Genomic DNA, 25,966 nt, shown 5'->3' on the forward strand with positions numbered 1-25,966 from the left:
TGAGGGAATTTGTTGTCAGCAGACTTTGGAAAAAATGTTAAAAGAAGTTCTTTAGAAGGAAAATAATAACTTGGATCTACATAAAGAAAACGAGAAGAGAGAAGAAGCAATAAGTGAAGGCAAAATAAAAACTTTTGTTTTCATATTTTTCATCGATCTAACAGATAACAGTTTGTTATGTGTGTGTCCAGTATTAAGTACTTTATACATATTAACATAATCCTCAAAACAATGCTAACACAGGTACCATCACAATCCCCATTTTACACATTAGGAAACTGAGACACAGAATAAACGTGACAAAAGTCACATAGCTAGGAAATGATAGTGCAAGACTTGAACCCATGTAGTCAAGCTCACCACAATTATACTGTTTCTAATTATTCACTGAATCATTCATTAGTTCATCAAATATTTATTGAGCATGTGGAATATGCCAAAAACTCTGATAAAACATTTTCAACAAGGAAGATCTCAAAATGTTTATCTTTCTCAAGAAGCTACTGAAAGAAATGCACCATCAAGACCGTGAAACAAATAAAAAAGGAAGCTATTGAAGGAGACACTTCATCCAAACAAGGAAGTAAACAATAAAAGATAAAGACCCTGGATCCAGAAAACAGAAGAATCCAGGAGAGAAGGGAAGAGAATTCCCAGGACAGTGGTAAAGCATCATCCCAGGATGACATCTATGCAACAGGCCTAGAGAGCAACCAATGGAGATTAAAGAAGAAAGGAGAGTTCCAGAAGGGCTATCACTAAAACAATATGGGATTGATTACCTGATGTGTTTGCACATCTGCAGAGAAGACCTCTTTTGGGCAATTTGAGGAAAGAATTAATGATAGAAACACAGAAGATATAACACAAAAAAACAAAAAAGAAGTAACTATTAGCCTTAAGAAAAACAGAATGCTGTGCCATGGTATATAGACTGCATTATTCATAATTTATAATTATTCATTTCCTTCCCACCATAATCAGAATAGGCTTTCTACCATACAGACTTGGAGTTTGGCCTCATGACTTGCTTTGGCTGAAGGAATGTGAGTAGATGTGACACATGCTACTCCCACGCGGAAGTTTTAAATGTATGTGTGGGGTCTGATTCTGTCTGCCTTTGGTTCTGCCCCAGATAGTGTTTATCCACTAAGACTGGATCTCAGTATGAGAATGAGAAGACAGCTGAATTAAGATGAACTGAACCCAAATAAGACTAGCAAACCCAGCTGAGCCTTGACTGATCCCAAACTCTTTTGAAATATGAGCAAGAAATAAATGTAGTTATTAGCCACTGAAATCTGGCTAACAGCAAAAGCTGACTAGTACATACAGTACCACTTATGGCTCAGCAATGAACATAATTTACATAGTAATAATAACATAATTACTTTATAGCTATATTACAATTATAAAATAATATTTTAACATTGATTCTATAGAGATGCAATCAGAAAGCTGAAACTAAAAGTTGTGATATAGTTGTTAGGAGGGTGGGGAGAGAAGGAGTGGGGAATATGAGTAAAACAGCTAAATCCTAATATAACATAGAGGAAAATCAGTAATGTCAAGAGATATAAGTATATTATTTAGAATTATGCAGGTAAATTGCAAAAGAAACAACTAAAAGAACTGAGTTTTTGCCTCAAGGGAGCTAGAATCAATGTGAGAAGGGTGCAAGCAAAGGAATATGTTTTTTTTGTTATAAGACTTATAGAACTAATTTTCTTTAAACTACCTGCATGTATTAATTTTATAAAAATCTTAACTCACAAGTACAAAAATAAAAAACAATAAAATCAAGGAAAGCAGTCACACCTGATTTAGTGGGACAAAAATGTAGTCTAATCCAGAAAGGCAAAAAAACCCATCCTAGTGGGAATCAAAAGACCTGGTTTTAGGGGCACCTGGGTGGCTCAGTCGCTTAAGTGTCTGACTCTTAATTTCGGCTCAGGTCATGATCTTACGGTTGGTAGGATTGAGCCCCATGTCGGGCTCTGCGAGGACAGTACAGAGCCTGCTTGGGATTCTCTCTCCCCCTCTCTCTCTGCCCCTCCCCTGCTCACACACGTGTGGACATGCGGGCCCTCTCTCTCAAAAATAGACATTAAAAAAAAAAAAAAAAGCCTAAAAAAAACCCGACCTGGTTTTATTATTTCACAATCTACTTTTCTCCACCCACATCTCTCTTAGCTGTTTGTTTCATTACTTAGGGGAGAACACAACTGTTACTGGTCCCCCTTTACTGCAGAATTATAGTCTTATATTTTCAGTTCCAGATGTCATTGACAGTATGTATTACAGGAAAGATATCGCCTGAAAATGAGGTAAAAATAAGGCCTAACCTGTATAAAGAGCTCTCAATTAATACATACATTGATTATTTATCTACTCCTCACATTATCTATGATCACTGCAAGAAGCACCTCCTAACAATCACCACCTTTCGGTCATTTCAATCATTTTACACTGCATTATCAAAGAGTAAGTAAAATGATTAAAACTGAATTAGTAAATTTTATTCCCTCTTTTAACAACTGTAACTCAGGGACAGTTTAAGCTCTGTATGTAAACAGTTTTATTCACAAACCAAATAAATTAAAAAGTAATATATTTTACAAAATAATTTAGTACAGACTCCCTTTAAGTAGCGGGCTCACATTTAAATGAATGGATTTACCAAAATTCTGACACACAGTATTCTAGAAATATATTTACTGAGCAAAGGACAATATACTTGTTCAAAATGCAATGACAGTGGGGCGTCTGTGTGGCTCAGTTGGTTAAGCATCTGACTTCAGCTCAGGTCATGATCTCACGGTTTGCGAGTTCGAGCCCCACGCTAGGCTCCGTGCTGACAGCTCAGAGCCTGGCGCCTGCTTCGGATTCTATGTCTCCCTCTCTCTCTGACCCTCCCCCGTTCATGCTCTGTCTCTCTCTGTCTCAAAAATAAACAAACATTAGTGTTCGCTTCAGCAGCACATATACTAAAAATAAACAAACATTAAATTTTAAAAAATGTCTTTTAAACCTTCAAATAAAAAAAAGTACAATGATAGAAGTTGTGATGATAGAAGATGTGAAACGTATTTAAAAATATTTTTATATAATCTACAGATTTCACTTATTAAGTTAACAGTCTCTTCCTTTATTGTGAAGAAACAAGTTACTTGACTGCACCAAGCTTCAGCTAGTAACTTACACAACATCAACAGAAAGATGATGGACACATACATAGAAAGCATCTTAACTGAGTGACACTATCTCACATAAATATTCTGATACAATCTTACACTGTATTTTGAGTTGTAGTTCATAAGCCATTTCAAAAAAAAAAAAAACACTGGGGCAGAACAGCAGGCATAAAAAAATAATTAACAAGGCATGTTTTCCATACCTCTTCATCTTTCATATTCACATCCATATTTTTCGATTTGATGACTTTGGTTATATGGTCAATGTTGTTTTCCCTGCAGTAATCAAATATGTTTTTGTCTTCTTCCCTAATTAGAGTAAAAATAAAAAGTGTTTTACTAGGTAATTCATAAAAGTTACATATTTTTAACATAACTTGTTTACTGCTGACAAACATCAATGGAATTTCTGTTTTCATGAAGAATTTTACATGAACAATAATGGATTTTCCATAAGACATAATATATCCCATCTCTAAAGTTGTTAGCAACTATAATTACAGGGAAAAGTTTCATCTGCTTTAACAAGTTACACTAATACAATGATATAACACTTTAGTACATTTTTCTCAGCGCTCTTCCTCTCCCCAGTTCCTTTTTACACACTGACAGGCACAAATTTCCTGACTCAGAATTTTCAGTAGTAGCACTGCAGTAACAAGGTTACTTACTATTGTCTACACAGAGGTTTTAAAAAATCAGGACACAGCTTATTACTTTTCTTACAGGATAACAGAATAAGCTGATTGCTGCTACTCAAGTTCATGCAAACACACACACACACACACACACACACACACAATCACACACACGCACACACACACACTAATGTAATTTTCTTAAAGGAAAGACAAAAAGCAATTTTCCTAAGGAAAAGATAATTAAAACATCACAGAATTCACAATCTTTTATGAGATATTAGAAGCAAAGACTAGGAAGAAAAACTGGGAAGCATACTATGTACAAGTGCTCTTCTAAGTATACTGATCGACTAAATTCATTCACTCTTATCCAACAACTTCACACAAAAAAGAAACAGGTAAGGAGAGACTATACGACCTGCCAAATGGCATCACATTTATTGAAGGTAGAACAAGAGCTAGAACTCACTCAGATCAGCTGATTTTGTATATGGTATGTTTTTCTATTGTATTGAGCTACATCTAGACTAGCCAGCTAGTCTATTCTACAACCTAATGTAGAAGTTAACATGAGATCTATGAGTTCTCTGAAACAGTATACAGAATTGTGTAAATGTGTGTGCATTTTTCTGAGCGTGCTGTGTGTATGTGGGGGTAAGGGATAGCATCAATGAGAGTCTCAAAAAATCAGTAATTCTCAAAAGGACCAGTAATTTGGAATATTATCCATGAAACTGTTCTATATGTGGACTACACATTCTCGACAGGCATAAAAGAACGCAAGATGAATTTCAAAAATTATAGTAATATGTTTTACAACCTGCAGGGCCATAGCTTCTATTCATCACTAATGCAAGCACTTGGCCATAGGAGTCTTCCTATCTTAAAAGCCAATTTAAATACCTTATACCCTATAAAAAGTTATTTCCACTCAGAGGTAATTAACTTAAAACACACTACTTTAGCATTAACCATCTAAGCTTTCCTTATGCAAGTGCTGTATTTAACTGGGCACCTACTACATGCAAAGGCACTGGGCAAGATTCCGTTTAGTAACAGATGAACAAGAAACTTTACATTCAATACAGTTAGGATGATAAAATCCATATACAATTAACATAAAATAAAATGGATCTTTAAAAAGGCTTATACGAGTACACAGGGGAAACAGCCTGCTTTAAGCTGGAGAAAAACAGGTAGATTTCCAGGAAGAAAAGGAACATATGGTCTCTCGAAAATGTCCATTTTACAGAAGAGAAAACGCTTTTCCAGATCACTTTTTCTGAAAGAAAATAGGTAAGTCTGAGGCCAAAACCCCAGAAAGGAGAAGTATGATTTTTAAAATTAAGGCTGCATATAATACCACTTCAGCTATATTTATCACACACAAAAAAACCACTGTTTCTATGAAAAAGCATATTAAGAATTCTGACTTGGGAATAAGAGGGACCTGTTTTCCTCCAATCCAGTAAGACAGAGCACTCTAATTCAAGAGGCAGCAACTTTATGAGAGAAAGGACTGTATCATTTGAAGTCATAACAAAAAATACACTATTCCCTAGTTGTTTTGAACTTGGAAATAATGGAAAGTTAGTGGTGAGGAACAGAAAGGAAAGTAAGGAAGATCCCTGGGATGTAAGTTACCCATACCCAGTAACGCACAAGGGTTATTCACAGATGAGAGGATTTTCTGAATCTGAGGTCTCTCTTCCTGAATCCCAAATGTGTATGTATACTTAGGCCATAAGCAGTAAAAGAGTAAATATAGTACAAACTTATTTAAAATGTTATTTTACTCATTTTACATTTTCAATATTTCCTATATGTAGCACTTACGTAAATTATTTTGTTTTGATATGTGAATGTTTTGGAGGGCAGGAACATTTTTTTTTATCTGAATACCAGTTTGTCATCTGTTATCACCACAAAGTATGTCGGGCACATAAAGGACTTAAAAAATACTTATGGGTAGAATACACAATGCAAATTAAATATGAAAAAGAAATTTAGTAAAATCACCACAAATGTATTACAAAGTTAAGTGATTAAGATAAAAAAGAAAATTGACACTCTTGGGCTTAGTTGCTAATACAGTTCTCCCTGCTCCCAGTTTTGACTCTCTTCCGTGCCAGCAACCAAGCTGTCTTTATACAATGTCACCACCTAGTGTCCCAAATGAAGAAACATCTGGAGCAACATCTTTCCACATCTCTTTTCTTGTCAGCAAGATTACGTACAGTTTACAAATCAAATTCTCTTTTCCCCTCTACATTTCCCTGTTAATAAAGTATTCCATGGGCAATCTTTTCCTCTATACACACACTTACTTTAAATAAAACGTGCAAATGAACTCAGCCATTACCAAATACAGTAGAGCCTAAATAAATGTTAGTTCTCTTCCACATCTTCTCACTTTATCTTCCTTTCTCCCATAATTCTTGGCCAGCTATCTTCCTCTCTTTGCTGAATATGAGTGATAACATGACCGTATCCATTCTCTATGGATAAGCATGAGTTATGGCCAAGATGCTACCCTCAAGGATATCCCAATATCCCTAGCAAAAGACAGAATGTCTCTCTCTACTCCAAATTTTTGGAAATTGACAGAATACACAATTGTGTATCTGAAGGGAAGAAAAGTCACTGGTTTTCTCTGAAATTCTTTTGAAATATGAGAACACACCCTTATGGAAAGAGGAATGGTGTTTAAGTATGGTTGTCTTTCATCAATCATAGGAAGAACAGATCTTTGCACACTCATAAAAATATTATCTGTACCACTTTCTACAAAGATTGCATTTTCCTACCAAAAGAATATTTCAGGGGTGCCTGAGTGGCTCAGTCAGTTAAGTGTCCGACTCTTGATTTCGGCTCAGGTCATGATCTCACAGCTTGTGAGACTGAGCCTCCCAATGGGTTCTGCACTGACAGCATGGAGCCTGCTTGGGATTCCTTCCCTCCCTCCCTTCTTTTCTCTCTCTCTCTCTCTCTCTCTCTCGCTCTCGCTCTCGCTCTCTCTGCCCCTCCCCCACTCTCGCACATGCTCTCTCTCAAAAATAAACAAAGAATATTTCAAACAGGTCTCATAACAGGCCACCTAAAGTCCATTAGCTACTATTTCACCGATTCTATAGAATTAAAAAAATACATTTATGGGACTAGCTCAGATATCTATTTCCTAGATACATTCACTAAATATTCAATTCAATTTATATATTAAGCAACTCACAATCAGATAAAAAATAGAATGCCAGTAAATAGGCAATGAAAAATTATTTAATGAAGGAAAACACAGAGTAAGCCAGTACCCACACAAATATAAATAAACAAATGTCACTAATCCTCAAACTAAGGAATGTGGACCTGCATGCTCTGTGGAGGCACACAAAGCCCTTTACAGGGATATGCAGGTAATTGGGACGCTGGGGTGGCTCAGCTGGTTGAGTGTCCAACTCTTGATTTTGGCTCAGATCATGATCCCAGGATCATGGGACCAAGCCCCATGTTGGGCTCTGAGCTGAGCATGGAGCCTGCTTGAGATTCTCTCTCTCTCCCCCCCTCTGCCCCTCTCCCCTTCACACTCTCTCACTAAAATAAAATAAAAAAATTTAAACAATAAAATAAATAAAGGGATATGCAGGTATGAAAATTTTAAGCTAAAAAAGAAAAGAAAAATTTTAAGTGAATCAATTTACAGCTCAAACTTGGAAATAAATGCATTTTTTTTTTTCCTTAACTGATCTACCTGAAGAGACTACTGTGGTAAATATTTTATCACCATTCTCCTTCTCAAAATTCCCTCTGCTCTGATCACACCCCTCCTAGTTTATATAAGAAAGGCATATACCTCTCTCCTTAGTATGGTATACTTGTAAGAAGTATAACCATAAGACTTAGCAATGACTATTAATCAAGCCTGTTACTCTTTTGCTTAGACATACTCTGTTTAACTAATATACTGGAAAAGGTTTGGGGGAAAAATCAGACGTAGGTTGTATTAGCCCAAGATAGAAAACCTTCCTTGGTACTCAATAAAGGGACAGTTCTGGTGAAAAATTGGCGTTGGGAAACATTCTATAGCTAAGGTTAGAGAATGGAAGGGCTGAAATAAACAAAGCTAAAAACAGACTTGATGCTGATCTCTGTCTCATTTTAATAAAAAGTAATATTTTGTGTTAAACTATTTTTAAAAGCTTCACCCACCTCATTAAGACCTATTTTAGATTAAAGTTTACTTATGTTTAATAATTTTTTAATAATATTTATGATGTATGTTGATCAGCTGTATAGGAATAATTACAGTGATGGGGCACCTGGGTGGCTCAGTCGGTTAAGCATCTGACTTCAGCTCAGGTCATGATCTCACAGTTTGTGAGTTCGAGCCCCATGTTGGGCTCTCTGCTGTCAGCACAGAGGCCCCTTTGAATCCTCTGTCCCCTCTCTCTCTGCCTCTCTCCTGCTCTCATGCACATGCTCTCTCTCTCTCAAAAATAAAACAAAACATTAAAAACAAAAAAAGGAGGAATTAAAGTGATAACTCAAATGGGAAAAGATTTAATGCATAGTTTTGGGTCAAAGAAAATTACATTCTAAAAAAGTCCAACTTATATACATATTTTTGTTACAGAGAATTATGATAGTGCAATAAGATTACATAAAAATGTATTACTTTAAAATACAATTGTGTGGGAGAAGTAGAATTAAAGGAGAAAAGGGAATGACATAAAATTTCTGTTAAAGACCCTATTCACGTATTTTTAAATCAAGATCAGAATTTTAATTAAACTTTTTATTTTGAGACAACTGAAGATTCACATGCAATATAAGAAATAATACAGAGAGATCTTGCGTACCATTTCCCAGCTCCTCTCAATGGTAGTATGCTCATGTACTTTAAAAAACGGATTATAGGGGCACCTGGGTGGCTCAGTCAGTTGAGTATCAACTCTTCATTTCAGCTCGGGTCATGATCTTGCAGTTGTGAGACATAGTCCTGGGACAGGCTCCACAATGGGTGGTGCAGCCTGCTTAGGATTCTCTCTTTCCCTCTCCCTCTGCCCCTCCACCACTCTTGCTCTCTCTCAAAAAAACAAAGCAAAACTTTTTAAAAATGGATTATCATTATAGTATTTAGATTCACCTAAAAGAGTGATCTATTTACTTTAAAATTTCATTATTTGCACAGGGTGCTTGCATGGTTCAGTTGGTTAAGTGTCTGATTCTTGGTTTCAGCTCAGGTCATGATCTTATGGTTGTGAGATAGAGCTCTGTGTCAGGTTCTGCACTGAGTGTGGAGCCTGCTTAAGAGTCTCTCTCCCTTCCCCTTGCCCCTCCCCCACTCACAAGCTTGCACTCTCTTTCAAAATAAAATCTCTTCTTATAAAATCCATAATTTACAAAACACCAGAAATTGTGCCCTTTGTAATACACTTAAACTTTTAAATAAGAATTTTAGATGTTATCATAAAATTCTAAAGGAGAACATAGTCTTCCAAAATTCTCTTAGGGACTACAATAGCAAAAAGTTGTTTTGAGTGTCAAATTAGCCCAATATTCTATAAAGTAGAGGCCTGAAATAAGGAGTGGGCTAATCCACTAAGGATGATCAAATAAAGCACTACAGAAGAGTTGACGTTACATCCTATCTCTCTGGAAGATGAACTGACCAGCCAGCCAGCTGGGTTACTGAAGAACAGAAAGAATATTCCAAAGAACAGAAAGAAAAGGAAAAGCATCAACAACAAAAAGCGCTCAAGAGTGTTGAGAGATAAATTAGATACCAGATATAGACCCAAAGAGCTACTGGAGTCAGACACTAACCTTAGCATATCTAAAACAAACCAACCAACCTGAAAAAGCAACTATCCTCAGTAGGAGGTAAGGTTAGCAATAAACCATAGGAGGGGAAAAGTGAAGCCAATTTTGAACTCGGACCAAAAGAAACAATTAATTTGAGGGGGAAAAAAATCCTGAGTTATTTCTCTGCTGGGAGACAGTTTGTTCAAGAGGCTTCATTAGAACCTTGGTTAAAGTAACTCTTAAAATGGTTCACCTATTTACATATTCACAAATGGTCACCTATTAATCTGTCTGTCTGGGTTCCTGAATACTTAAAGGGTACCCAGGGTACCTAAACACTTGGATTACTACAAAGACACAGCTTTTGGTAAATAAATAAGCCTTTTTTAGTTTACACCTCAGTTTCGGATGAATTTTATTATACTACTCTGTCTCTGAGAGTCTGCTCACCTACGTGTCTTTTTTTTAGATCTTTGAGATTGAAGAATGGACATAAATTCACTAAAAACACACTGTGAAGTTCCTTAGGAGCCAGTCTTTCTAGGATGAAAGCCTGCTCCCTGTCTTACAAAATTTAGTAGTGCTGTTGCTGAATACTACCTTCTTTGTAGGAATTTAAGTTCTTAATTCACTTGACAAGTATATGGCCAGAAGTTGTCAATCTGAAAGGTAAAGACTTGCTATTCTGCCCAAATATAACTTTAGGAAATAATTATGTCATCTTACTGATCTCACTGACTAAATTATCAACATTCTATCATTGTAGGCTAAATACAAAGCCCAAAGTCTAATGCTAATTCTTTTTTATATAACCTTTGTATTTTATATGTAAATGTACAACCTTTACTTCATATATATCTAAATATAACCTTTGATATGACTAAACTATCAATACCTTAGAAACGGAGATAAAATATCTACATAGAAATTAAGATACTCTGTATTCTTAAAAAAAGAATGTTTTAATTTACAAATATAAAAAAATTAATACAAGCATATCTTAACTTTGTTTATAGTTGCTTCTCTCTTGAAAGAAAAAATCTGTTCTTACTCAAAGGTTTTTAGCAAAGCTGGTGAAAGACTTATCTGGGAGAAGCAAATTGGTAAAGTCAGCTCCTATCTCAAGAATTAAATAGTAGTCAGAGCTGTCCTATTTAGCACATCAAAAAATCCCACTTTTAATTAATATCTAATTAAAATTTTGGATGTTAATTTCATCGTAAAACACTGTTTTCGAGTATCAATCTTACAAAGACCATAAATGAGAGTCTATACTATGGTCCTCCAGATAAAATCTTGTAAATAGTACATCCTCTCTGAAATACCTTGGTCATATGCCCTAGAGGAGGCAAACAATGCTGGGGCAGTAACTAAGCTCAAGAAACCTAGCATTCAGATCAAGACACTTACAAAAGTGGGGTTTTTGTTGTTTGCAGTGTTGTTCTTAAAATAATTTCTGAAATCCTAGATGGCAAAAAGACATCGAGAAACTCTTTGTTAAAGTTGCCATGTTTCATTGATTCTAAAACACAAATAATGGGGTGCCTGGGTGGCTTGGTCATTTGAGCATCCAACTCTTGATTTCAGCTCAGGTCATGATCTTGGGGTTGTGGGATCAAGCCCCACATTGGGTTCCATGCTGGGCATGGAGCCTGCCTGGGATTTTCTCCCTCCCTCCCTCTGCCCCTCTCCCCTGCTTGCAAGATCTCTCAAAAAAAAAAAAAAAAACAAAAACAAAAAGCACAAATTTTTTCATATTTAACATTTCTGATGAATCTTATAATCTGTAGACTCTTACAATTAATTAGTGGCATTTTTTCTTAATGGTATTTAAACCAGTGGTGTTTTAGAGTCAATAAAATAGGTAGGTTCAAAATACACAGTGCCAAAAGGACAGGTGAATGATGAAAGAACTTATAGATAATGAATCACAATCCTCCCACTCAGACTGCTACTATATCTGCAATTACTTTCACACAGTTATAGTACATAACCAGTTAGTTTTCTCCCTTCATGTTATGTGGTAACGACAATATCTTCTTCACCAAATAATAAATATTTTCGACAGGGTTATATTATAGCGTACTTATTGGTAGGTCTAGAAAATTCTTAAAAAGCCTTAAATAAAAAGTTCTATCTGTTATCTTATTTAAGTTGTTAATATGCTGTTAATGTATTTTTCTCACATTTTTTCAAGGAAGCAATGACAAAGGAAAGATCAATGTCCCAGGTACTTCTTGAAGATAACCTCTTATTCTGGAGAAGTTACCTAGCCATGATTTATAGACACTAGTTACTAAAAATGCATTTCTACCTCTTAAAACCTACTTAACTCTAAAATAGTTGATTAAAATTTCTGATACTTCAAATGTCCATATGAAAAAGTTTATTTTAATTCTGATCAAATCCTGGAAAACCAGTGGCCACATCAGAAACATCTATAGAATCCTTGGCTAACGGGCTCTATAGAGCTGAGTTACATTCTCAAACATTAAGGTAAGTCTAAAATCAATAACGTCAATGAATCCAAAAGAAACATCATCAGTATAATGATGATATAATTTTACTGGTAAAGCACATCTTAAAAAACAAACGGAAAAGGGCTTTAAAAGTTTAAATTGAAGATATTCACTCTGTTCGTATAATAACAACTATCAAAATTAATTTCACTAATTGCAGAACACAAGGATTCCTCAACCATCTCAGAGGCAGTATAGTGTAGCAACAGCAGAGTACAAACCACGTGACCTTGGTCAAGTAACCTAACTTTTCTAAGTTTCTTCATCTGTAAAATAGGGATATCAATACCTACAGCTTAAAGGATCATTCTGAAGATTAACTGAAATAATATATATAACACATGTAGTATAGTAACTAGCACATAATTAGTGGTCCATAAATGTTAGCTGATATTATTAAGATTTTAACACATGTTGTACACTGGGGTCATTTCTCATATACCTTTATATAACACTATCAATCAATTCATCTAACAAATGTTAATTAGACCTCCAAGGAAATAAAAATACGCCAATGTAGGTGGAGTAGAGTCAGTATGGGGGTGGGGCGGGGGAGAAACTGGCATAAGATGAGATGATGAAGGGCCCTGTAAGAAATGTTAAAGAATATTAGACTTTATCCTAAGCGCTATAAGAAACCATTAAAAGGGCTTCAAGTAGGAGAGTGACACAATGATATGAGTTATAAATCTGGGGAGGAGGCAGGAAAGGAAAAAGGAATCTAGTTCTCAAACCATTCTGCAGTGTCCTGGCCAAGAGACGATGACTGTGTAGTGACAGTATTGCAAAAGGCAGAATGGTGGCGATAATGAAAACTAGGTGGATCTGAATTATTTTGGAACAGGAGGAAACAGAATTTTTGATATAGTAAGGGATAAAGGAGACAGTAGACCAGTGTGACATAAGAGACCTAGAAATGACATATTTTACATAAAATACTGGTAAAATACTTACCTAATACATATATAAAATTTTATATTGGGTAAAATTTATAAATAAAATCATGTAATATAACAATGTCCTTTTCACACAGAATTCCAACTTTAATAAACACCAATCATTTATTACTGTATACAATGCAATCAGCAAAGTTCTTATAAATCAAAAGGCAATGTAATGAACCAAAATTGCTTGCTTTCAGTATTGACAGAATAGGTGACAATAATTAAATGATAATTAAGAAGATGACTATTTCACAATGCTAACATCTCTGCTAACATTTTAAAATATCTTTATGTCTCTAAAGCATTTAAATAGCAGAAAACATTTATTTATATTATGTGTAACACATATACCACTTTTTATTATAATGGATACAATAAACCCATAACTCATATGCATCTTTATAGTGCATACACAGACTAAACTTTGTAAACAAGTCTAAGTGTCTAGCATTTCACAAGTACTATATAAGGATATGGATAAGATTAGAGGAGCAGAGAGAAAAGAGACAACAAAGTGAGGAAAAGGAAGAGGGGGAAGAATAAAGAAAAAAGAAAAGGAGAGAGGAGAAGATGATGGTTTTAGTTGAGGAATGACCTCTTGTTCAGAAAGGGCTGTTGATCTACAAACAGGTGGATCTGCCTAGATGCTTGGTTGGCATCAGGACACTGAGTACACAGGAGCTAAATTAAGCACGTAAGAAAAGGGTGAATATGAGAGCCAGGAGACTCTTACAACAGTTACTGTTTATGGCAAGACCTGCTTGTCTCAAGGGACCCATTTTCACATAATCTATAATTATCTCTTCGCTTTAATCGCCTTGTCATTCCTAAGGCTCTCCTGGGCACTGGAAGAGGAAAAGCTCATTAACTAAACCTTTTCTCCTCTCTCCAGCCACCCATGGCTTTTAATTGCTTGGTGTGTTATTATCTAGGAGTGCAACTGGGATCATTTTCATAAGAAAGGAGGGTAGAGAGGAGGAAGGGAGCCATGAGTCCCTGAGGTATGCACCACAGAAAAACCTTTGCTTTCTCAATTATTTATGCCAGCTGAGGTTTTACAGGCTGAATAAATCCATAACTCAAGTTCATTCTGAGCAGTCAGATTCTCAAGGGGGAGTTGCCCACTTGCCTATACACACTTGTGTAGTCCTCAAAGAATAACCAGAATGTAACAAGACATATGTCATCCAATTTATCACCTATCACCAAAGTGTTAACACAATGTTGATCATGGGCAACACAGTGAAACAGGGAAGGTTTTCACTACTACCAGCCAAACAGATGTAAGGAAGCAGGATAATCTTTTTGGTGCTAAGGACAGTGGTGGCAATGGGACAGTAGTATCCCAGAAAGACTTAGCCAACTGAAAGCAAAAAAATCCAAATATTCAAATTTTAAAGTACAAATATGTATAACACATTCTCTTAAAGCTTTGGAGTCTTACATAGATTTGTTCAAACAGATTGCTATCTAACGATGTGAAGCTGAATACATAACTGAATGGAGTTTTATACCATCTGATTTTATAAATCACCTAAAAATAAAACAATATATGTTGTAGCTTTTTCTCCAATCACACCTCTTTCAGGAAAATTTTAGAGTACAATTTATGTGTAAGTGATAGGCCTCTATACGACTATCATTCCAGTTCATATTTTCATCACAAATACAAAATTAAAGTATAATCACTTTTATTGTGAATTATATTTATATTATTCCACTTTATATTCAGAACTAAAGAGCAGCCAATAAAAAGATAATTCTTAAATATTTTCAAAATCCATTACTGTTTAAAATTTTTAACTTTCTAAGTCAATGATGAAAGCATCTCTTTAAAATTCTACAGGCTTTTGTGTCTGACCACAGCAGTGACCTCTGGTATTTTCTGCCAAAACAGTTCATTTGTCTCACAGAACAACTAATCAATTCCAGAGCCCATCAATCATTTTGGTTGTATACTGGTCTGGTCTTGCTTAGAGAAGGTCCAGATGGCTGCCTGTCTAAGTGGGATTAATAAAATTCTGATAGATTACATAGCATCAAAGTACAAAATGTAACAAGGAGGACCAAATCTTATTGCAGGGTAGAATGGACACTGTACATGCTTCATTTATTATATTTTTAATTCTTGCCCTAATTTCTCAGTTTATGTGCCATCTTCTAGATAAAACCTTCTAAGTATACAAGTCACCAAAAGTGGTTTCTTATTAAGTGAGTCAGTATATGTAGTGCAGAAGCATTTGACTCTTTGCAAAGCCCTATGCTTATTAATCAGAGCTTTTTATGCCCATCTGCAGTATAAATGAAACACAACTGATCTCAAGTCTAGAGCAACTGTCTTTGAGTTAAAAGATTTGTTACTCTCCTGTTTCTATAGTTCTAATACAGATTCTAATAGCACTGGCTCTTTCTTCCTTGTTTTCCATTTTCTCTTGCAAAAGCAAACAACCTGTACCTAATTCTATAACCAGGCTGACATGTGATTTTTAGCTCATAACCTGAGCCCTGTGCTGTCGGTTCCTGTTGTGGGGGTTGTGCTGAGTATAACAATGTTAATAAAAGTTAAAAGTTACATAGTAACTCATTTTGTGCCAGGTACTATTCTAGGATGCCTATGTATACATATTCAAATAATTCACATAAGTGTCATATGAGAAAGGTAATACAGTTACCCCTATTTTGTAGATAAAGTAACTTGTCCAAGGTCACAGAACTACTGAGGGAATCAACATTTGAATGCTGGCAGTCCGGCTTCATAATTTTTGGTATTTAATTAGCCTCACACTGTATCTCCTCCATTATACTACAGAACAATTAACCAGCTTCATAATGAAAAATTGGTGTCAGGGCTCTAGAATATTAACACAGAGATCTGTATCTATGACATGATATTGTCACTTTCTGTGACAGAGTGGAAATAAGGGTCAGAACCACAACAGGCAAGGAGCAAGCTCAGAATTGGCCCCAGTGGCCCTTGGCTCAAGAACATTTACAATAAAATGAAAATGGGCCTTTAACTTATCACCTACAATACACATTAGTCAGGAAAACTGCCACAAAAATGGAGCCCAAGCCTTAATACATGAGTTTATTAGATACTGATTTTCCTGATCTTCAAAAACGGGGGAAAAAATTAGAGGTTTATATATTAAAGTATCTAAAACAGATCTTCAAAATACTTTTTTAGTGGTTTTTTAAAAAATGGTTCTACAGAAGAAAACTTTTCCTTTCACCTAAGTTTGCCATTTGACATTTCTAAAACTCTAAAACCTGTCACTTTCACTTCAGTTGAGCGTGATTCTGCCAAGAAACTGCAATTAGCAATTAGTTAAAGCACAACTTCCTGTTGGAAAAATAAAATACCAGATATATGTCACCTAAGCACAAGCAAAATTTGATTACACAAACTCCAACAAACAGCCTGTTTTCATTGCTGCAACTGCATTTTTATACTTTAGAAACAACAGGGACCACCTCTACTCCATTACTGAAATAATCAACATTTCAGTTTAGAATGATTTTTATCATGATCTAGTTTGTTATAGTGGAATTCTGTTCAACTGTAAAATGACTTCTCGATTACAAGAAAATGACTAAGTGTTGTGATTCCGTTAGTAGTGACAAAATTAACATCTGTAACAGTTAAAAGGCTTTCAGTGGTTCACATTCATGTTTCCTACTGTTTCATATCTTAATCATATGTTCCAAAATACACACCAAGAGAATGAAAATTTAGATGACTTAAAAAAATAAGGCCAAGACTAATCAGTTTTGTCCCTAGCAGAGGTTCATATTTCACCGGATTAAGGAGTAGTATTTATTAAACATACTATAGATGCCAAAAATACTAAGAACATACTATTCAAAAGTGAAGGTGGGAAGCACAAATATCCACAATGTTTGTCTGACAGATTCATAATAAATGTGTGAGGAGATGAATTCAAATCTGTACTTTATGAAAATAAGCTGTGTTATTTTGTTATTGTTTCTCATGGTCAAAATTCTAAATATTTGATTTAAATCTAAGAGTGACTTCTTTAGGAACTGGGTGGAGGATAAGCAGGTAGGTTAACTCTTCCAGGATAGTTTAATTCTGTCTTAGAAATACACCAATTATCCAGATATTTACTTTCACTTCCAGTGGAGTAATGTTTAACTGTAATCAGCCATGTCACTGGACATTCCAAAAGAAACTGTACTCAGAATGTTTTTTGGAAAAGTACTAGGCTTTGGGAGCCCTTAAGGAAATTGGCACACAAAATAAAGATCACTATTGTTTATAGACAACTGATACTGTTAGAAAGTTAAGTATAATGATTTTTTTTTAAAAGTCAAGACATAATCTTAATTTAATCTAACTAGGAAAGGAAATAGCTTACACATTTTTAAAAACTGCCTAGGAAAATAAGTGAGTATGGGTATTATCACAAGAAAACCAAACCAGCACTCTTTGCTTTATGATATGAACACTAGGTTAACTCTATGTGAGCAACAATCATTGAATTATCAGCTCCCTGAAGGAAGAGCCATGGATACCTCCTGAGTTCTGGGTACTTTTACTAGATAACCTACTAAGTTTTGGGAACTTCCTCAGACACTCAAAACACAGAAATGGATACAATATGATCCTTGGCCTCCAAAAACTAAAAATTCAACAGAAAGGATACAAGGTTTTATTATTATTATTTTTTAATGTTTATTTATTTTTGAGAGAGAGATACAGAGCGTGAGCAGGGGAGGGGCAGAGAGAGAGAGAGGGAGACACAGAATCTGAAGCAGGCTCCAGGCTCTGAGCCACCAGCACAGAGCGTGATGCGGGGCCTGAATTCATGAACCACAAGATCATGACCTGAGCCGAAGTCTGACACTTCATCAACTGAGCCATCCAGGCACTCCAGGATATAGGCTTTTTAAAACTTCTATTTAATGTGTTATAACGTGATAAATGCTGTAACAAGTGTGAATAAAGGACTTACAGGAAAACAGAAGGAATGACTAACTTCTCTTAATATATAGAAAAATGACTCTAAAGGTTTTACTGATTTGATTTAAACACTTAATAAATTTTGATTGGTAGGGTTAAAGTTCTAAGATGCCAATTTTAGAAGACTCTAAAGACAGAATATACAAATTAAGTAAACCACTATATAAGGGCTGAGGGGAAGCGGGGGTTTAACTCTGAAAAAGTTTTTAAACTATGCTTCCTCAAAACTGTATGAGCTCCTCAGAGTTCTCAGGGTCCCAAAAAGGGATCAGAGTGGCAAATGTATTCCAAATCAGCCTTAAAAAGTATCTTTTTCCCCTCCATTTCTCATCAGCCTTCCCCTATCCCACCCCAAATAAACATTTAATCTGTAACAATGATATGCTTACTCTGCAAACAGATTCAGGATAGGACCTTTAGTACCAAATGACTGGTCAGGAATGGGAAACTATGAGCTTTTAAAGTTTTTGATTCATAGTGGAAGCAATAACTTTCCTCCTAGAATGCTTCCCCAGAGTCCTATCATTACATCTTCATGTGGGAGATAATGTCAGCAAACTCTTCTGCAAGAGTGCAGCATACATATTTGGTACAATTTACTCTTTATTCAATAAAGATAGATATTTCCCTTAAATAAATTTGGGTGAACCCAATTTTCCACTTAAAAATTACTCCTCATTCGGGGCACCTGGGTGGCTCAGTCAGTTAAGCGTCCGACTTCGGCTCGGGTCATGATCTCGCGGTTTGTGAGTTTGAGCCCCGCTTCAGGATCTGTGCTGACAGCTCAGATCCTGAGCCTGCTTCGGATTCTGTGTGTGTCTCTCTCTCTGCCCCTCCCCTGCTCATGCTCTGTCTCTCTCTGTCTCAAAAATAAATAAAACATTTTTAAAAAATTTAAAAAAATTACTGCTCATTCATTTCATGTAAATAAGTAAGAAAAATAAAGTTCAGGTAACTCAAAAAGTGTAACAGCATTAGAGATTCTTATTTAAATTTGTTTGTAAGGTAAAAATCTTAGTAGAATGTGCCACATGACTTTAAAGCAGGACAAAATCCCTTTCCTGATTTTCACATGGTACTGAAAGAAAAAGATTAATCAAGACATTTTATACATAAAATTTAAGATCCTAGTTAAATAATATGAGATGATCACGAAGAATTTCTTTAACTGTAGTTAAAAAACCCTACATAACATAAAATTTACCTTCTTAACCATTTCTAAGTATACAGTTCAGTAGTATTAAGTATTATTCACACTGTTGTGCAACTGGTCCCCAGAACTTTTTCATCTTGGAAAACTGAAGCTCCTTACCCATTAAATAACAACTCCCCATTTCCTACTGCCTCCAGCTCCTGACAACTACCATTCTACTTTTTGTTTCTACGAATCTGACTACTCTTGATACTTCCATATAGAGGAACCATATTGTATTTATCTTTTTGTGAATGGCTTATTTCACTTAGCATAATGTCCTCAAGCTTCATCCATGTTCTATAGTATGTGTCAGAATTTCCTGCCTTTTTGAGGCTGCATAATATTCTATTATATGTATAGACCACATTTTGTTTATCCATTCAACTGCCCATGGGCATCCGGGTAGCTCCCACCTCTTGGCTGCTATGAATAGTGCTGCTGTCAACGTGGGTGTGTAAACATGGGTCTTCTGAGATCCTGTTTTCAATTCTTTTAGATATAAAATCAAAAGTAGAATTGTTGGATCATATAGTAATTCTGTTTAACTTTCTAAGGACTCTCCACAATATTCTCCTTGGTGTACCGTTTTATACTCAAGAAGATTTCTAATCTTTAAAAGAAATGATAATTTAACAATGACAACAAAAAATTAAAAACCTTTATTTTCTAAAAAAGAACATAAATATTTTTTAGAAATTGTACAAGCTTTATGAGACTGGATCACTACCTCCCTTTACATACTTGAGTTCAGATTACAGCCAAACTAAGAAAAAAAAAAAGAAAGGATAACGGCATTTTTATCAGTATTGTAAATAAACATGAACACAAATACACATGCACACATACACACGAAGAAATGATGATATTTTGAGGAAAACAACATCAACAACAAAAATCCACAGCTTTAGACTGTGTGAGACACAAAACCTTGCCCTACCAACTACTTACATGGTGGAAAAGGTTACTATCTGGCAATGATTCAGACACTTATTGATCTCAAAGATAAAACACCTAAAAAATTCTTTCCTGCTATTTATTATCCTCCTAGAGATACCACCAAAATCAGTTTCATTTCACATTAAGAAAAAGTTCTTCACAAATTGAAGCTTTCAGGATTAAAAAAAATACACACAAACACACATATACATATGCACACACATAAATACACATATATATGTATGTATGTATCCCTATTACCCAATACCAGAAGAAAAATTACCTGATGATTTCTTCATGATACAGAGAACTAACAACGGGGCCACCAAAACCGGTATTTGCTTCTTTTCCTTTCTTCTCAGGTAACTGTATGGGGACAGGGGTAGGGAGGAAGGAAGGTGGAAAAAGATACATGGATTAAGGCAGTGTGTATTTAAAATAGTTCCAAAATAATACTTTGCTAAGGAATACTAAAGATTTGAGGTCCACAATTTCTCTGAGGCCCCAGTAACAATTTCAAGATGGTACCCAAAAGGCAAAACGATTCTCAAGTCATCAGAGTAATGGAATGAGTACCCACTAGCAAACCAAGGTCATTCCACTACTGAGCTCTGGAGCCACCTGAAGCCCACCATTCCCTTAGCTGATTAGAAGATGCTATGTTCATTGTGGAGAATATTGATGCTCAGTAGAAAAATGAAAATGAAATATGACCTATAAATACCAGATATGAACATGATCAGGAAAATCATACCTAGATTATTAACAAAATTACAATTTCCAAATAAGAAAAAAACTAAACCATACTAAAACTTCAAACTCAAACACAAAGAAAAAATTTTTTTTGGTGGCAAAAATAAAGGAGAGAAGGTGGAGGAGAAAGGAAAGGAAATTATGACCTAAGATAAATAAAAAAAGAAGCAAATTGTTATGGAAACACTTTCCAAAATTAAGTATTCAATAGGCCCTGACCCTCAATATTTTCAAAAAGCACAAAATTAAGATTAATTTAGAAATAAGATTCTTCTAAAACATATAATATGGAAGCAGTAAACTCGGATGTTATTGTCTAAAAGGTTCAAATTGCAATCTCTGCAAAAGCCCACATCTCCTGCAATAATGACAGTTTTTAGGCCAGGACACCCTGCCAAAATCAAAATTCTAAACATAAATGTCTTAGAATCAAAACTAATACTTTTAGGGGAGCCAGGGTGGCTCAGTCAGTTGAGCGTCCAATTCTTGATTTTGGCTCAAGTCAGGGTCCCAGGGTCACGGGGTTGAGAACTGCATCAGGCTCTGCACTGAGCGTGGAGCCTGCTTGGGATTCTCTCTCTCTGTGCCCCTCTTCCTGACTCACGCTCTCTCTCTTGCTCTCTAAAATAAAAAAAAAAAAAAAATAGGGGTGCCTGGGTGGTTCAGTTAGTTAAGCATCCAACTGTGGATTTCAGCTCAGGTCATGATCTCACAGTTTGTGGGTTCAAGCCCCATGCTGGATTCTGCGCTGACAATGCAGAGTCTGCTTGGGATTCTCTCTCTCTCTGCTCCTCCCCTGATCATGTGCTCGCTCTCTCTCAAAAATAAACTTTAAAATAATAAAAAAAAGAAACTAATACTGTTATTGTTTAATTAACTAGTTTCACTTCAGAAAAATATAGGTAATCCCCATATACCTGGTTCCCCACCCCTCCCCCTGTTCTTTACAGAAGAGGTTTTGTTTTATTGTTGTCACTTTTTGTGGTTACTTTTGGTTTGTGAACCACTGGGTAAAGGAAAAAGGTCTTGGAGACAGCATATTCTATTAGTTCCTGAGATCACTGGGAAAACCAGTTTTGAGAATGGGTGGAAATTTTTGAGATGAATCGATGCAGTTACCAATTTATGACAGAAACAAAGCTACAATATCATAAATAATTCCTGTCACAATTTAATGACAAGGTATACTAGTTGATGCTGGCAAGTAAGAAGCACCAAGTAAATGCCAGATCCCTCTCTTCTCTGAAGACCATTCTTAGAGAATAAATGCTGCAAAGAATTTCCAGAATAGAGAATGTTTTCTTTATACTAAAAAAGCACATACCATAGGGAGAACCTATTTTATTCAACTCAATTATGTTCTAAATACATACTCCATTAGTACAATAAAGTTGAAACACAGATGGTGTCCAAGAGATGCTTGCTAAATGAGTGACAAGACTGAAAACAAGGAAAGGGTGCGTCACTCAGCTTCCTGACAAAGAACAGACTCCAAGAACATACCAGAGGGGAAAATCTACGTGTACCACATTAACAAAATGAAGGATAAAAATCATATGATCATCTCAATAGATGCAGAAAAAGCATCTGACAAAATTCAACACCCATTCATGAGAAAAACTCCTAACAAGGTGGGTACAGAGGGAACATACCTCAGCATAATAGAGGGCATATATGACAAACCCACAGCTAACATCATACTCAATGATTAAAAGCTCAAAGCTTTCCCTCTAAGATCAAGACAAGGATGACACCCCCTCATCACTTTTATTCAATATAGTATAAGTATTCCAATTTTTAAAACGGGCAAGAGATCTGAACAGACACCTTACCAAAAAAGATACACAGATACACAGATGGCAGGTAAGCAAATGAAAAGATGTCCAACATCATATGTCATTAGGGAAGTGAAAATTAAAACAATAATGAGACATTACTACATACCTCTTAGAATGGCTAAATTCCAAAAGACTGATAACACCAAATGCTGGTAAAAATGTAAAGCCACCAGGAACTCTCATTCATTGCTGGAGGAAATGCAAATGGAACAGCCACTTTGGAAGAGGGTTTTGGCAGTTCTTCTAGAACTGAATATAATCTTACTATATGATCCAGTAATTCTGCTTCTAGGTACTGACCCCCCTCGCCCCTGCAAATTGAAAATTTATATCCACAAAACATCAATGTTTAAAGCAGTTTTTTTTAATAACTGGCAAAACCTAGAAACAACTAAGATGTCCTTCAACAGATGAACAGAGAACCTAACTGTGGTACATCTATACAATACAATATTATTCTGTGATAGAAAGAAATGAGCTGCTCTAGATTAACTAAGAAAAAAGAGTAAACAACTAAAATCAGAAACTAAAAAGGAGACTTTACCACTAATACCACAGAAATGAAAGAGAATTTTAAGAGACTGCTATAAACAATGATATGCCAACATGTTGGATAATGTAGAAGAAATACATAAATTCTAGACATATAGAACCTACCATGATAAAATTATGTATAAAAAATCTGAAGAAACCTATAACCATTAAGGAGATTGGTTCAGAAATTTAAAATCTCCCAAAAAAGAAAAGCCCAGGACCAGAACATTTCACTAAAGAATTTTACCAAACATTTAAAGAATTAAAACCTAATCCTTCTCAAACTCTTCCAAAAATCTGAAGAAGAGGCAACATACCTAACCTCATTTTATGAGGCCAGCGTTACCCTAATGCCAAAGCCAGACAAAGAAACTAGAAGAAAACTACAGAACAATATCTGAGGAATACTGATGAAAAAACCCTCAACTAAATACTAGCAAACTGAATACATTAAAAGGATTACATATCATGACCAAGTGGGATTTATTCCTGTGAACGTAAGGACAGTATGGTTCAACACATGAAAAACATCACAAAACAAAATGAAGGAAAGCTACATGATCATCTCAACTGGTACAGAAAAAAGTATTTGACAAAATTCAACACCCTTTCATAAAAAAAAAAACAACAACACTCAATAAACCAAAAATAGAAGGAAATTATTTCAACATACTAAAGGCCAAATATGAAAAGCAACAGCTAACTGCACACTCAATAGTGAAAAACTTAAAGTTTTTCCTCAAAGATCAGGAACAAAGGAAGGATGCCCACTCTTAACACTTCTTTTCAACATGGTATTGGAAATCTTAGCCAGAGCAATTAGGCAAGGAAAATAAAAGAGGTCATTCAAATTGGAAAGGAAGAAATAAAATTATTTCCATTCACAGATGACATGATCTTATATGCAGAAAATCCTAAAGATCCCTCCCACATACACACATATAGACCACAAGAAACTGAAAGAACTAATAAACAAATCTAGCGAAATTGCAGGATACAATACTAACACACTGAAATCATGTAATGTCTGAGAGAGAGAGAGAAATAAGTTTTCTAATATTAAAAATGATCAGTGCTATGGAAAAAAAATTAATGTGGGGAAGAGAACTGTAATTTTAAATAAGGTCAGGAGGGCCTCACTGAGAAGGTCATATGAATAAAGACATAAAAGAGGTAGAGAGGTGAGCCTTGCAAATATCTAGGGAATATTGTTCCAGGTACAGGAAACAGCCAGTGCACAGGCCTTAGTGTGAGGGTATGCTTAGAATGTTACAGAATTTATGTATTCGTGTTCTTTGCTGAAGGCTGATTAGTATATTTTAGGGGGCAAGACAGAAGCAAGAACACAAGGTTATTCACAAGACAATCACAGTTTCTGTTGGTGTCATTCACTGAACCTCTTAATGTGAATAGGCAATTTAGAAAAACACCTGTGATCTGCTTGGCAATTATTTGCTGTGAAAACACATACTAATAATGAAGAATTATATGGTATTTTGGAAAGCGATGAGCACAGTTTTTTTTTATTTAATAGCCTTTATTTTTTAGAGTTTCAGGTTTACAGAAAATTGAGTGGAAAGTACAGAAAGTTCCCATATTCTTCCCTCTCCCAAATTTTCCATTGTTAACATCTTACATTAATGTAGTACATGTAATTAATTAAAGTCCATAGTTTATGGGGTGCCTGGGTGGATCAGTCGGATAAGCATCTAGACAGTAGAGTCCAGAGATGTTGCTAGACATCTTACAATGTACAGGGCAGCCCTCTACAACAAAAACTTATTCAGCCCTAAACATCAATGGTGCAAAGGCTGAAAACTCTGGTTTATAAGTTTTCATCAAATGTTTTAACATTTCAGCTATCATTAATGTTTTGGATTTTTTTTTTCTCCTATCTTTTCCTCTCTCTTGCTTTTTCACTTCCTTCTGGGACTATATACATGCTACACTGCTTGATATTTTCCCATAGTTCACTGGGGCTCTGTTCATTTTTCAGTCAGTCTTTCTATGTTGTGTGCTTCATTTTTATTAGGTTCACTTGCTACATCTTCAAGTACTGATCTTTTCTTATGCAATGTCTAATTTGCTGTTAATCTTATGCAGTATATTTTTCATTTTAGAAATTATTTTTTCATCTCTAGAAATTCCATTTGGGTCTCTTTGTATCTTCTATTTCTCTTCCCCATTATGTTTGTATGTCTTCCTCAACTTTCTTGAGTTTATAAAATATATTTATAATTTTCTCATCTCTATCTTTTCTGCATCTGCTTTTACTCACAGGTTTTCTCCAGGTTAGGAGTCATATTTTCCTGCTATCTTTGCATGCCTGAAAGACTTTTACTTTTTTTTGTAAAAGACATTGTGAATTTTAATCATTTGCTTGATGTTGTTGTGTTCTTTTAATTATGTTAGACTTTGTTTTGGTATGAATTCAGTTATGTGGAATCAATTTGATCCTTTCAAGGCTCACTTTTAAGTTCTGTTAAGGCAGGGGCAGAGCAGCCTTTAATCCAGAGCTTAATTTAGCTTCACTACTAAACAGAAATCCTTCTGAGGCCTCTAAAACATTATGTCCCATATACTAAATTTTCTTTCCACTCTGACTAGTATGAAATGAAATATGTCAGCT

At 35.3% G+C, this 25,966-nt stretch overlaps 1 protein-coding gene across 8 annotated transcripts in view; it reads right to left on the bottom strand.

The window, feature by feature from the left end:
- The window catches only part of ACBD6 (acyl-CoA binding domain containing 6), a 210,173-nt gene that overhangs the window by 119,881 nt on the left and 64,326 nt on the right, over positions 1–25,966 (bottom strand). For all 8 annotated transcript variants that reach the window (XM_053909164.1, XM_019428106.2, XM_019428062.2 and 5 more), the window contains 2 exons: positions 20,496–20,578; positions 3,398–3,503 (listed from right to left, as the gene is read on the bottom strand). In XM_053909164.1, coding sequence (XP_053765139.1) covers positions 3,398–3,503; positions 20,496–20,578 — 189 coding nt within the window. The remainder of the gene's footprint in view (positions 1–3,397; positions 3,504–20,495; positions 20,579–25,966) is intronic.

Source organism: Panthera pardus, unplaced genomic scaffold (genome assembly GCF_024362965.1).
Source record: "Panthera pardus isolate Hobbes unplaced genomic scaffold, ASM2436296v1 HiC_scaffold_21, whole genome shotgun sequence".
Lineage (NCBI taxonomy): Eukaryota > Metazoa > Chordata > Mammalia > Carnivora > Felidae > Panthera > Panthera pardus.